The sequence below is a fragment of the Meriones unguiculatus genome, chromosome 9 (assembly GCF_030254825.1).
Source record: "Meriones unguiculatus strain TT.TT164.6M chromosome 9, Bangor_MerUng_6.1, whole genome shotgun sequence".
Taxonomy (NCBI): Eukaryota; Metazoa; Chordata; class Mammalia; order Rodentia; family Muridae; genus Meriones; species Meriones unguiculatus.
The window spans coordinates 12,440,556-12,454,988 of record NC_083357.1 but is presented as its reverse complement, the minus strand read 5'-3'; the positions used below and the strand labels follow the sequence as shown (position 1 = coordinate 12,454,988).

Genomic DNA, 14,433 nt, shown 5'->3' with positions numbered 1-14,433 from the left:
CAGAAGAAGATATCCAAGGCTGGAGGCACGGATGTTAGGTTCAAAACTTGGGTCCTCTGAAAGAGCAGCATGTGCTCTATAACTCTCCAGACCCAAAACCACTTTTTATTTTTTTTGGTTCTTAAAGATAATGTATCACTATGTTGCCCAGGCTGGTTTCAAACTAATGAATTCAGTCTTTCATGTCACTTAGACTACAGGTACACAGTCCCACACCTACCTAAAAAGACACTTCTTGTCCCTGCATACCAGGTGACATTGTAGAATCTCCCTTCCTGCAGGGATGTATGAAGATGCCATGGAATAATGGCCAGACTCAGAGATAGGACCTTACGTAGGTTTGCTTCCCCAATGACCACCATGACTCTCAGAATAACAGGGGCCATTCTTGATGAGTTCTAGGAAGAAAGGGAGTGTGGAGGACAAAGACTCGTGTTCAGTGTCCAAAAGCAGAGCCTGCCAGTGTCCCTATAGGCATTCACATGCACATATACACACATATCCATGTCACCACCATCAGACCCTTGTGGGCTGACACCAGGGACCCACTTCAGAGAGAGCCAGAAGCGGGGAGCCACTGAGCATGTGTAGTCCCCTCCCCACCCAGTACTGCTACTTAAAAATGTGCAGGGATCCTGCCATGACACTCATTCCTTTGCGCTTCATCAGACACCGAGCAGTCAGCAGCCCACAGAGCAGCTCCAGGCTGGATCTACGCTGAGCAGCGGAAGGACCAGACCACAGCGTTAAGGATGGAGTAAAGCCAGAAGTCTGGGGCCGAATCCCTGAGCTTTCCATGCCCTTTGCTTCTCCGAGAGCCTGATCAGGTACCTTACCATGAACTCTCCTTCAGGGCCACGAGTCCCTTCAAGCCTAACTCGTGATCCCAGCTTTACAGCCAGCCCTGCCCTACATGGCATTTGGAACAGCACTCAGAATGTCTCTGCAGGAGCCCGGCTTCTATCTGCTAGCCCCACGGTAAGTTCGGAGAGCATGTGTGTGCGTGTGTGTGTGTGTGTGTGTGTGTGTGTACACAGAAGACTCCTGTCCCCACCCCTGCTTTGACAGGGAGACAGAATAGGTCTGAGCTTAGATGAAGGACTTGGGCATCACTGAACTTCCCTAAGCTTTCCCTATACAAAGTGGCTGAGGAAAGAGAACAACATCTTCATCATTGGAGGACCAGAAAGGCAGGTGCTGACCTGCCCTTGGTGACATCTATTCTTTCCAGAAAGTGGCTAGACACCCTGTGGGAATATTGTAGGGAAGAAGGCATGTCCCAGGGTTCTGGATGTGTTCAGGACAGAGGGAGGTGTTGGGCAGGACAATGAGCAGCCCCCTCCTGGGGAGTTGTCCTTACTTCCTGTATACTAGCCTCACTGGACAATGATTTCTATGCAGTGACTCTGCAGAACCTAATCTTTCTTTCTAGTGGGAAGTTTTCCTTTCTCTTCTGCCAGTCTTCAGTGTCAGCCCTCAGTTGTGCTACAGGAGTTGCAAGTTCTCCTGTAAGGCTTGCTATGGGAAGGCAGTACCCAGGAGCTGGCTTTACTGACTAGCTGTATACACTTGTCCTTCCAGCTCCCAGCAGGTGACCTGAGTCTTCCACCTTCCTCTTAGGAGCCCAGCACCTGCGCATGTATAGACTTGGGGTTAAATTTTGGAAGGCCCACATTTTCACCTATGTCTTGGCCATAGCTTTTCACCTGTACCCCAGTGTCGCCGCTTGCCTTATTGGGAACTTAGACTTCCTTTCCAAGGACATCTGAGGGTGATGTTCTTTCTCTCTCTCCACAGGCATCTGGACCTCGGGCTGCTGCCTGGGCCCCCTTCCCCACAGTTGATGTCCCAGACCATGCTCACTACACCCTGGGCACAGTCATCCTGCTGGTGGGGCTCACAGGGATGCTGGGCAATCTGACAGTCATCTACACCTTCTGCAGGTGCCCGGTTGGTGGGGATGGGTCTGGGTACTGTGCGTATCCAGCCGTGTAGACAGGGCAGGTTACAAGGACAAAAACATCACTTGGCTCTATCCAGGGTACCTGAGACTGGGCAGAGAAGCGAGGGCCATGCCTTTTATGGTATTAGGTCTAGGCATCAACTTTTAAGCTGATGGAAAGAGGGAAATGGCCCAGGGAACCCTGAATGCCCACAGGGCCTCTGTGTCGGGCAGGTACTTCTAGGAACTTCTGGCCTCTGTTCATTCTACCCTGCTCTCAGTTCACTTCCGTCACCCGCTGCTCCCAGAGGCATCCTCCCTCCTCCTTCTTGAAGAGCATCCCTGGAAGCTAGGATCCTCAAACCCTCAACAGCTACTCCGAACAACCACCTTGGCTTCTCCCTGAATTCCCACCTTGTCCTGCTGGCTTCTGACTGAAACAGGCAGGCTGGAAAGTGAGCACAGACTGCAGGATCCACCACAGACTAGGGGAAGAACTGAGCCAGTCACTTGCCCTCCTTGAGCCCACAGCTCATCTCTGTGACATGGAACTGTGGCTTTCACCTTACCATACCTTCTCCTACATGTACATTGATTGGAAATTAATCCTGGCTTTGCAACTTACTAAGTTGTGACAGGGACCAAGTCCTTTGGTTAGTGAAGGCCTTAGTACTCTCATCTGGAAAGTGGTAATCATGATGCCTCTTTTAGGATCATCTATTAAGATGGGTGGTGTGAGAGGAGGTTTCTGAAGGTACCTGTCCTGTGGTCATAGTTATAAGATCTCGGTCCCATTGCCACCTCAAGAGTGAACACTGAAGAGACAGTTGGACTGATCTGGGCAGGGCTAGGCTGGGAAGTGGTGGCACACACCTGTGGTCCCAGCAGAGGATTAAAGGCAGGGGTAGGCGGATCTCTCTTGAGTTTGAGGCCAGCCTGGTCTACCGATTTCCAGGACAGCCAAGGCTGCACACAGAAATCTTTTCTTGAAAAAACAAAAAACCAAAACAAACAAACAAACAAACAAAAACAACAAGCAAAAAATGTCAGAGTTAATGGAAAGGGGAGCCCAGAGGGTACTTTTGGGTGGCTAGAGAAGTTTCTCCAAGGACTCAGAGTCAGGCAGAGGGAATAATCCAGAGGGTAAGAAGAAAGAAAGAAAGAAAGAAAAAAGGTGTGGCAGAGAGCCAGCCTCCTGGGCAGCACAGCTGTTTCTGGAGACACTCCTTCATTCTTCGCTCTGAGGGACCCACCATCGGAGATCCCTTAGGCCATATTACTGAGGTACCTGCTGGACAGAGAGACAGGTCTGTGGCCAAACAGCCCTAGCCTGTGTGCATGCATATGTGTCGGGTCGTGTGTCCATACGAGGCATGTTTGTGTGCCCATGTACGTTTGGCATAGTAACCTGTGTGTATATGTGCATGCATGAATAGCTGAGAGTGAGGGAAGCCTCCCATAGCCCCGGGGGTATTGGGAAGCACACCCTGACTTCCTCTGACCTCACAGGAACAGAAGCCTGCGGACACCAGCGAACATGTTCATTATCAACCTCGCAGTCAGCGACTTCCTCATGTCATTCACCCAGGCCCCGGTCTTCTTTGCCAGCAGCCTCTACAAGAAATGGCTCTTTGGGGAGGCAGGTAGACACTTGGGGATCTTTTTGCCATCGGGAAGAATGGGTCTTAACAGAGGGATGCCACAGTGGTGGAAGGTGGCCTGGATGAGGTGATTTACTCTCGCTGGGCAAGTGGGCAGCACCCTGAATCCGTGACTAACTGAAGAGGAAAGATGAGGTTCTGGCTGTGAGTCCTCTGCCAGCCTGGCCAGATGTGGAGAGCAAGCAGGGTGGAGATGGCTTGGTCCTGTTTTCTGGGAGGTCGGGAAGGAGTTCAGTTCGTCCCATCCTCAGGGACTTTCTTCCCAAGGGACTTAGGGAAGTGGGTTTACCCACAGGTTGCGAGTTCTACGCCTTCTGTGGGGCTGTCTTTGGCATCACTTCCATGATCACCCTGACAGCCATCGCCCTGGACCGCTACCTGGTGATCACACGTCCACTGGCCACCCTCGGGATAGGCTCCAAAAGACGAACGGCGCTTATCCTGCTCGGTGTCTGGCTGTACGCCTTGGCCTGGAGTCTGCCGCCCTTCTTCGGCTGGAGTAAGCGGGCTGGGGGAACTAGGGGAGGGCAGAGGAGCTGAGAGAGGAAGTTTAAGGGTAGGTTGGGTTGGACAGCTGGCAGACAGCCTCATGCACCACCTAAGTCTCAAGTCAGATGGACATTCCGGGACATCACCAGTATTGGGGAGGGCGCTAAAAGATCAGTCAGGGAGCCTGTCACCCAATATGGGGGTAAGTGAGTGGGAACAAGATGCTGAGTTTGTAGTGAGCCAGACTAGCCAGGGGCTGAGGCTGTGAGGTCTCAGCAGGCGGGACAAGTAGCAAGACTTCAGCCCTGAGGATCATGGCCCTGAGGCTACAGAGGGGCTAGCTCCAGTCAATGCCAGATGTCTCCGTTAGAACCAACTTAGGAGTATCCCTTTACATCTCTCAACTGTCTCCAGCTTTCTCAGTTCTGGGCAGGGTGGGCACATGGCTGGGGCCAGGTTGTGCTTAGGAACCCCAACCTCCATGCTTGAAGCCACCCTAAGCAACACCACAGTGAAGCCTGAGCACTTGTCTCCGGCTCCCAGGTGCCTACGTTCCTGAGGGGCTGCTGACATCCTGCTCCTGGGACTACATGACCTTCACACCCCGGGTGCGTGCCTACACCATGCTGCTCTTCTGCTTCGTCTTCTTCCTCCCCCTGCTCGTCATCATCGGCTGCTACATCTTCATCTTCAAGGCCATCCGAGAGACAGGCCGGTGAGTGCACTGTGTAATGCCGAACCAAAGAACGGAGGGTCTGCCCACCAGACACACCCGGATGAAGGCAGGTTAAGACAAGTGAGTTCATGTGTTTCTGAGGTGAGGGCACCTAGGAAAGTTCCCAGAGATAAGGTCCTCCTCTGAGGAGGACTTAGAGACTGCAATTCTGGCAGAACCACAGGAGGGCAGCTGAGGCTCAGTGAAATGAGGAAGTCAGAGCTGTCTGTGTGGGAAAGGATGACCCTGGCTATGTGTTCCTAGGGATGGTCCAGAGAGGTTCGGGCAACAGGTGCTCAGCCTTAGCTGTGGCGTTGCTTAGGTTAGCTCGCTCACTAGGGCCTTCAAATGTTGAACTTGGGGGTCCTAAGCACAAGCTGGCCCGCAGTTGTGACCCTAGTACTTGCTACATACAACCCAGATGCAACCTTCCTAGGGCCTTCGAGGGCTGCGGTGAGTCTTCTCTGCGGCGGCGGCAGTGGCAGCGGCTGCAGAGTGAGTGGAAAATGGCCAAGGTCGCACTGATCGTCATCCTCTTCTTCGTGTTATCCTGGGCTCCCTACTCCACGGTGGCCCTGGTGGCCTTTGCTGGGTGAGTGGGAGTCCTGGAGCTGGTATAGGGGCTGAAGGCGCAGGTCTAAGTAGCCTCTCCCTCCAGCCTGACCCACGCCAGCCATCCTGACATCCTAGGTTCAGCTCTACAGCCTTACCCTCTCCCTGTGACATGCCTCACCCCACTAGGCTGGCCCAGTCCCTGGATATACTGGGAAAGCCCTGGCTACATACAGGTAGTCTTGGAATCTTCCATCTCCTTAAGAACCTGAGGTTCGGGTTCCCCCTTAACCTGAGCTATATGCACACAGCCAAGGCGGCTACTGCTTAGGGATGGACCCCTAACTGGTGCCCTCTAGTAACCTCTGTGGCTTGAGTCTGATAACCATGGCACCTTCAGAAGCATGGGCACAGGCCACATTTCCAAAGCGTTTCTTGTGAGAACGAAATTTTGGTACTTTGAGCTTTTCGGGTACCAATCTTTTTGAGTAGTAATAATGCAGTCTCCTCCAGGGGCCTGTCAGAAGTTTCTCTAGGACATCCAAAGGGCCAGTGTACAACTGGATGGGGTAAAGGTTTGCCAGCATTGCCAACTGAATGGCATAGAGAGGCATTGCCAGCTGCACAGGTTCTAAGGGACAGTGAGACTTGCTGTACAATCCCTGTAGACATGGCACATCTGCCCCCCTGAGCTCTACCCTCAACAATCTTCAGTGTCCTTCCTATCCATCTTCAGCCAAAATTCTCACTGGCACTGCCAGTCTCTCACTGTGGGGCTGGCTTCTATGTGTTGACTAAGACTAGGCTGGCATTGGTTTAGTTTAGGCTTTGGCAGGGTCAGCCACAGAGACAACTAGGGGTATGAATGGGGGACCCCACACCTTCTCTGTCCTAGGTACTCGCACATCCTGACGCCCTACATGAACTCAGTGCCAGCTGTCATCGCCAAGGCTTCTGCCATCCACAACCCCATCATTTATGCCATCACTCACCCCAAGTACAGGTGCGGCCTCCTCCAGGCCTCCACGCCCACCTGGGGGCATGGAGGGTCTGGGCCTCCAGATGAAGGCAGAGCTGCTCTGTCTCTCTAATCTCTCATGTGTGTATTAGCTCGGGGTCATGAATACCTTGGTGCAAACACTGGGAAGGGTCTGCAGTTGGCATGCCCTCTCATTTTTCCCAGCATCCCATGAAATAGCAATGGCTACCTGGGCGACAGCCAGTCCTAATTACAGAGCTATGTCTAAGGCAGCCAGGGTGGTTATTAGCAGTGCCTCCTGTGCAAACCCAAGCCCCTAGAACATGACATCTTGCAAAGATCCCAGCAGAGTGTGCTTCCTTCCACCGAGGGCCCTAGCAGCATCCTGAGATAATGTGGTCAAGTACATGCTCTACTAAGCCGAATGAGAGCAAGGCCCTCAGAGCCATTTTCAGCCTGGTGATGTCCTACCTTTGCTAATCTCCTGATGCAGTCAGTCCAGCCTATAGCACCTAGATGTGTCCATGCCACCCACTCCCAGAGCTGTTACCTAGGGCAACCATGTTAGGACTTGGTGCGATGCCTAGTTGGTTGAACCTGCTACCCCAAGGCTCTCCCAGTGTCCACCATCCCCTGGGTCTGTTGTTAATCTCATCAGCCCTGGGAGCCTATCAGTCTCTTTCATCTAGTTGTCTGTCTGTAACCATCATTAACATCTGTCTGTTCACACACTCTAACCCTGTATCAGTCTGTCCTTTCCTTCTCCATTTCATGTCCTTTTACCCTAACCAGTGACTCCTACAGGGTGGCCATTGCCCAGCACCTGCCCTGCCTTGGCGTGCTCCTTGGAGTGTCAGGCCAGCGCAGCCATCCCTCCCTCAGCTACCGATCTACCCACCGTTCCACACTGAGCAGCCAGTCCTCTGACTTCAGCTGGATCTCCGGACGGAAGCGTCAAGAGTCCCTGGGTTCTGAGAGTGAGGTGGTATGTATGCTGTATCCCCCATCAGTTGGTACCTCACCTTTCCTTTCCCAACCCACCCTCGGGACCCAGGCCTAGTTGGCAGAGCCACATATTAGACTGGGGAACACGTCATTTACCTCTTCTAACCTCAAGCACATCACCCTCTGTGACAAGCAGGAATAGCCAGAACAGAGAAGAGACAGGTAGTCTGAAGTCAGCCAGCAGCAATGCAGTCTAAACATGGGCTTTCCAAGTCAGCTCTTTCTCTATGGCAAGAGCTGCCTCTGCTCCTTACCACTAAACCACCACCTTAGATGAAGTATGAAGAGCTATGGGCTATAGAAAAGGGAATGCACTAGCCTGAGATCAGAACTAGCTTAAAGCCTTGGCCCACCATGCCCTCACTGTGTATCTGAGAGCCAGCTATCATCTGCTGCTCATCTTTTGCTAGGCTATAGAGATATCAGGGCTCCCTTCTCTGAGCCACTAGTAGAAAATGAGGAGTCTGTCTTGTTGGTTAACAGAGGCCTGACTCTCATGAAGGCCACCTATCTACATACCCACACACTTAAAAAGACAAACACTTCTCATAGGTGTATATAACTCTTTTCTGAGCTTTGCGGACCACAACTTTGCAAGTGATGTCTTGGGACCCCCTCAATAAGTACCTGTGTAGAGGCTGGAAGGAAGGAGGTATGAGTGTGCCATAAGTAAGCTGTCTCTCTCACCTCAAAGTTGCTCTCCCACCTCCCCAGGGCTGGACAGACACAGAAGCAACAGCTGCGTGGGGAGCTGCCCCGCGAACAAGTGGACTATCCTTCTGCAGTCAGGACCTGGAATATGGGGAAGTCAAGGCCCCTTCCAGTCCCCAGGTATAAAAATTCAAGACTCCCAAAGTGCCTGGACCCAGTATCTGCCAGTCTGTGAAAGGGCAGGGAGACAGGCCAAGTAGCCTAAGGAGTGGCCAGAAAGGCAGGCTTGCTGTGTGAACAGGCCTCTCAGAATCACCCCCACCCCATACATCCCAGCTCTCCTTTGCCCACCCAGAGGGCATCCCTAGCAGGGCCCGGGGGGGTCTATGCCTCGGGGACCATCTGCATGTGACTGTGTGCTGTTAGCCGTGCTGTGCCGTGACAGATGCAGAGCGTGTGTGTGATTGTATGTGCTCGTGAAGATATGTGGTCCGCAGCAGAGAACAACTCGCTCGTGTGTGGACCGTGTTCCCGGCATGTGCTCTCTGTCACTGTGTGGTGCGGGTGCCGGGGTGTGGATGGTGTGCACTCTCGGTGTGATTTTGGTGCTGGAAATACCTGGGGGAAGGGGCTGCAAGCTGTGGAAGTGCTCACTGCCAATGGCCTGAGCTCACGATGTCACCCAGAACACTTGTAGCTATTAAAAGAAGGCCAGCTGTCAGCCCCAGTGCCTATGGAATGGAATGTCAACGGTGATTAGAGAAGGCCATATTTTGGAATGCTGGAAATGCCATGAGCACAGGCTCCCAGGCAGCACCCCTCCCCAGCTGACAGCTCCCCCACCTTCCTCCCTCTCACACAGCAACCCCTATTAGCCACCGGGTAGCCTAAGGCTTCCTCGGCCACGCTAGGATCACAGGCATGTCCTGTCTTCCTTTGTGCTGCTTCTCTGTGAGTAGCCTGCCCATGCTTCTGCAGCTGGGGAGCCCCTGCTTCCCTACATTGTGTCCCAAGCACTATGCACAACTTCAGAGGCCAGGGCAGAAGCCTCGAAGGGGTCTGCGCTGGCCAGGAAGTGGTTGAAGACGTAATGTCTATCCTGGATGGAGGTAGGCCCTCCACTAGGGGCTTTTGGCACGGAGGGCCAACCGTCAGCAGTTGCCAAACATAAGTGGTAAGCACTGCCATCAAGTTACGAGAACACAGAGGCAGCTCCTGGGGTTCCCTGGGGAGTGGGAGGGGGCGGGGAGCTGTCCCTACGAACATCCTGAGTGAACACAGTGGGGTTCAAGGGAAGGAACTTGGTGTCCTGGAACAGGTGTGTGTGTGTGTGTGTGTGTGTGTGTGTGTGTGTGTGTGTGTAAGAGAGGGGGGGAGAGGAGAAGGGAGAAGGGGAGAGAGACTGACCTTGGGAGCATCCAAAGAGACCGTGGGGGTAGATAACATTGGGGATGTAGGAAGGAAAGAGGGCAGGAGGTGGTAGGAGTGGTGGGTGATCTGGGGAGGGGTCTCCAAACCCTGGGGAACAAGGAGCTAGAAAAGGGCTTGATCACTTTTGTGGTATAGCCAGGCCCTTCTGACTTGCCCCAGGAATGCTGCAGTGAGTAAGGCAAGCCTGTGAAGTTTGCTCCCAGAGGAATCTGGTGCTGCAGAGCAGGGAAAGGGTGAGCAGGTTAGAGCAGCAGGGATAAAGAGGATGCCAGGCCTCACACACACATGGGATTGCAGAAGAAAGGTGAGCTGGGGCAGGGGCATAAGGAGTCTGGAGCTCAGGAGTCCAAGAGGTTAATCCCAGAGACCATCCTGAAAAGAGCCTAAGATTTTGCTGTCTCCTTCTTTGAGATATGGGCCTTGAAAAGGCCCACCCCAAGCTTGACCACAGGCTGGGCCTTCTACACAATCACCTTCACATGTCAGTGGTCTCAAATGTGAAGAGTGTTAGAAGGCTGTCCCTGTGAGACGCTCTGAGAGATGAACAGACTTGTATTGTTTATTTTCAGACCAAGAGACACCTCCCCAGCCTGGACCTCAGGATGTAGTATGCCCACTGCCCCCCGGCCCTCCACTTTCTTCTGGTACTTGCCCAGCCCCATCACCTCCCTGTCACACTCACAGACCCAGGATTATCTCACAAGCCCGGAATTCTGAAGGTGTTCCTGTCACTTGTGCTACACTGGACACTCATCTCCGACTCCTTTCCACACCATAACACTCCTGCCTTGAAGCCCAGTCTGCTCAGCTCAGCAGGCACACCTGGACTCTGCCCGAAGCGTGGACCTCTTGCCTCACTTCCAGCGGCTACTGCTGCTCCTCAGATTCTGTATGCTGCAATTGTCCGGGCAGTGACAATAGCGACGGCACTGGGGAACACAGCATTTGTTTATGAGCCAAGCATCTTGGCCAGCCTATGTCACAGCTTATCGGTTCAGAAAGACAATCCCTGCATGCCCTGCCACCAGTGGTCAAAAGCCGAGCACAGACTTTACTAGAAAGAAATGCTTCCTTAACTCAAGCTCTCCCGTAGCATTCACACTGTGACCCACGCTCACATGTACAGGGGCGCTGGCAGGCACATAGGTACCTACTTGCATGCACACTGAGCACACGCATGCACACCCTGCCCTTACTGTTTGTTTCATGTCAGTGGTCTAAATTCCATCCAGATGTGAACCTGACAGGACACAGGAAAATAAAAAACAGGGTCTCTTGTGGCAAACACGCCTACTGGTCTTCATATCTCCAGCAGTTTCTTCTTCCCTTCCCTAGATTTCCAGTTTGGGACTCTCACTCTTTTAAACCATCTCAAACCATATGGGAGCAAAATAGAGGAGGAACAAAGGCAGTATGGCCTATTCCCTCCTCCCCGATGACGTGTGGAGCTCTTCCCAGCCCGTGGGTACCAGCTGTTCTCCAACTGGCTTTGGATCTCCTAGGGGAGGCAGCGGGAGGCTGGCCTTCCCCTTTAAGAGCATCTCCCTACCACCCCTCCCTTAACCAGAAGCAAGTGCCAAAGTCCAGAGAGAGAGCCTTCAGCTCCAGGTATAGCATTGCTGGGACTCCAGGTCCAGGGTCGGCCCTTTTCTTTTTGGTTATGCTGTGTGGATGGACCTTTTCCAGCTGGAAAGGACAGAGAGCCTGGGGGAACAAGGACTGAGTTAGGGATAGATGGGATGGTATAGAGGATGGGATGGGAGAGGGATGGAGAGGTGCCAGCCTCCTAGCCCATGAAGGTGGAATGGTACTGGAACAAAGAGGAACTGGTGAAACAGAGAGAAAGAGTAAAAGCCCCTCCCTGGCTTCTTACACTTTCTATCTTTGTGACTTTGGGCAAATTACAAAGCAACCCTGCAAATCAGCACTCTTATCGTGCAGTCTATGTATGCCCAGCCTGGGGTGTGAGGCCGGAGTTCTGGCAGCTAGGAAATTACTCACATCCAGACCTGCATTAACTCTTCCAGGCTAGTGGGTTTGGGAGGGCCAGCCAGAAGCCAACCCACCACCTTCCCTGGACCTCAATTTCCTGGGCTGGGGAGCCAGAGTGAACCTCCATCTATCTCCATACCACATAAAATCTGAAGTCTGTCTTGGGGGAGGGCTGGCATCTAGGGACACCTTAACCCAAACGTCATGCTGGTTGAAGCCCCAAGGGGCCAAGGTCCCCCACCCAGAGCCCACTGTCTCTGTGTTGTGGGCTGAACATGCCACACATGCTTCCCTTCCCTGCCCTTCTGGCTCTGCGTCCTAGCAGCTGAACAAATGGCACTTCTCCCCTACCCCCCATCATTCCTGTGCAAAGGGCATGGAGCCTGGCGTGCAATGCTGGCAGCTGTAGCTTTCCATGCTACTGTCAAGTTTTCCAGGGCACAAATGAGACAGGAGAGCCAGGAATAACTGCCTGGGCCCCAGAGGGTCTAGAGGGGTGGGACAACATCAGACCTGGCCCCAGACCTTTTTCCTGAGGGTCAGGCAGTACACTTTACCCCAGGCCAGAGCTTTGGAAGGTATCTATAGCCACTAGGAGCCCATTATCTGACATGAGTCCCATCGGCATGGGCCCAGGCTCCCACGGGACCCAAGTCTATTCCCTGTGTGACCTTGGAGAATATATTTAACTTCTCTGAGACTTGGCTCTTATAATCCAAGGTAGCAGCCTCTTAGCACCCCATGAAAACTGGTGTGAAGGGCCTTCTTCTGAACTTGGCCATGTTCAAAGCCCTGCCATTGCACGGACATTTTTATGTCTAGACCCGTAAAAGAGACCCAGGAGCCAATTGACACTCCTCTGAACTGAAGAGGGTTTTTTTTTTCTTTTTTTTTCAGACCTGTTGCAGGCTAAGCTAAGCCCAAGACCCCAACAGGGCCCCACAACAGATAGGTGCCAACTCGTGATCTTTACCAGGGACAGAATAGCAAAACCCCTATCCAGAGGAGGATCCAGAGTGGGACCACTGACTGGAACGAGGGTGCAAAGGCTGTGCAGAGGGTACAAAGGAGGCGGTCCTCCATGCCTGCTCCTTGGAGATGGGTGTTATGGGTGCCTGACACCCCTCCCCAGGGACTATATTAGCCGCGTGAGTCATGGTGGACTGGCTGGGAGGCCGCGGGCAGGCGGGCCCAGTGTAGGGTTACAGTCCATTTATGGGCGCAGCAAGGACAGATATCAGTGTCGATGGCATTCACTCCCAGCTATTCTTAGGAGCCTCCCAGGAGGAGCTCTGTACAGCCTGGCCAGGGAGCAAGGGACACAGCAGGCAAGGCCAGGGGTTGGGGTCTGGGGCAAAGAACAGAAATATGGGCTGGAAAGACAGGCTGCATGAACGTCCTCTCACCTGACTCTTTGTACTATTTGTCTTCAGAGGAAGCTGCCACTGTCAGCCTCGGCATGTCTTACAGTGTGACTCTGACAGGGCCTGGGCCCTGGGGCTTCCGTCTGCAGGGAGGCAAGGACTTCAATATGCCCCTCACTATCTCTCGGGTAAGTGCACATTGCTCACAGCCTCATTCCCAAAGGAGCAGGGCATTCTTGGAAGAGGGCATCCTCATGCCCATCTGTCTGTCAGTCAGTCTGTCTGTCTTCCCAGGGCTCTTGGAAAGCAGAGCCTGCCTTTTTCCTGGTCTGAAGTCTAGGACTGGACTGGTCTCCTGATCTTGACCACAGTTGAATCTGCTCACCCCAGCTTATTCCCTGGACTTTGCCCATCTAAGCAAGATGTCATGGGCAAATAGCTGAGCAGGAAATGCTGAGTTTGCAGCTTGGATAGGCTTGTGGGCAGAGAGTGTGGGGCCTTCCTAAACATCTTCCCCAGAAGGGTAGGCTTGGGGTAGTTCCAAAATTGGAATCCTTCCCTAAAAGGAGGCAACTGCTTAAGAAAGAGCATTCCTAGCATAAGGAAGGCAGGTGACAGGCAGGTGGTTAGACAGTGATGACCATGTTGCCCTGCTGTCATGATATAAGTCTAGGCTAGACTGGTTGCTGGCCTCCAGGGTCCACTCTATCCTAAACCCAAGACACCAGCCTCTCCTCTCCCAGTCACGGTGGGCCTGGCCGGAACCTCTCACCATCCGGCTCTTTGGCTGGGCCAGTCTTTCTCACCTAAGGAAGGGCTGCCTGTCCCACAGCTTTGCTCTTGCTAGGCTGGGGAAATGGCCCCTGGGTCCTGCAGATAATGGTGAGAAACAGCACTGTCCAATGAAAATGGCATCAAACACCAGGGGTTCTGGGGACAGCTCCTGTTGAGTTGGAGAAACTGAGGCCTGAAAGGCCAGAAAGTAGACATGCTTGCAAGGAATCGAGGAGGAACTTTAAGCACTGCTATAGTCCCGGTACCTAGGCTATAACCTGGCACTATCTGCTCAGCATTTGTCCTGGTAGATCCGGGACTGAAGGCCCCATGGCTTAGGGGGACTGGGAGGCATACAGGGAATAAGTATAACCTGCTTAGTAGCTGAGCCCCTGGTAGGACTGATCTGGGCTTAAGGGGCACAGTTAGACTCCAGGGTGTCACTATGGAGTTGGAGGATGGAATCAGGTATAACTGGAGCACTGTTTCTTTCACAAAGCAGTAGAGACTTGCCTTGGACCTGGGGGGCTAGCTCTCAGGGGTAGTGGGGAATCCTGGGAAGTGCTTGGCAGAGGGGCAGGGCCCAATATTCCCCCGAAGCAGCCCTGGTCCTCAGATCACTTTTAAGCTCGGCCTTTGGGGAGGGATACTGTCTTCACCTCTCAGCTGCAGACCTGGAGTCTCTGCCCTCCAGACCTACTGCCCTGAAAACCAAGGGGCCCCCTGCTAAGGGGACACCCTAAACCATATGCATCTTGCTTGACGATGTGGTGACATGTGGGCATGTGAGACCGGTGGCTACCCCCACGCCAGGCTCTGCACAGTCCCCACTTCTGACGCTGCAGGTTCCCTCCCTCTGTAAGACAGGGCCTTTCCCA

General features: G+C 53.3%; 2 protein-coding genes across 9 annotated transcripts in view; both read left to right on the top strand.

Annotated features, from left to right (window-relative positions):
* Positions 1-678: 678 nt before the first annotated feature.
* Opn4 (opsin 4) lies at positions 679-10,702 on the top strand. The gene is made up of 10 exons (XM_021635996.2): positions 679-978; positions 1,798-1,943; positions 3,452-3,585; positions 3,899-4,102; positions 4,636-4,807; positions 5,244-5,399; positions 6,255-6,362; positions 7,143-7,323; positions 8,058-8,174; positions 9,995-10,702. Exons 1-10 carry the CDS (start codon positions 838-840, stop codon positions 10,031-10,033), a joined length of 1,398 nt encoding a protein of 465 aa, XP_021491671.1. The 5' UTR covers positions 679-837; the 3' UTR covers positions 10,034-10,702.
* Positions 10,703-10,924: 222 nt separating this feature from the next.
* Ldb3 (LIM domain binding 3) overlaps positions 10,925-14,433 on the top strand; it is a 62,023-nt gene continuing 58,514 nt past the window's right edge. For all 8 annotated transcript variants that reach the window (XM_060390900.1, XM_060390899.1, XM_060390898.1 and 5 more), the window contains exons 1-2: positions 10,925-11,033; positions 12,851-12,969. In XM_060390900.1, the coding sequence (XP_060246883.1) occupies positions 12,877-12,969 (93 nt within the window). In that variant the 5' untranslated portion in view covers positions 10,925-11,033; positions 12,851-12,876. The remainder of the gene's footprint in view (positions 11,034-12,850; positions 12,970-14,433) is intronic.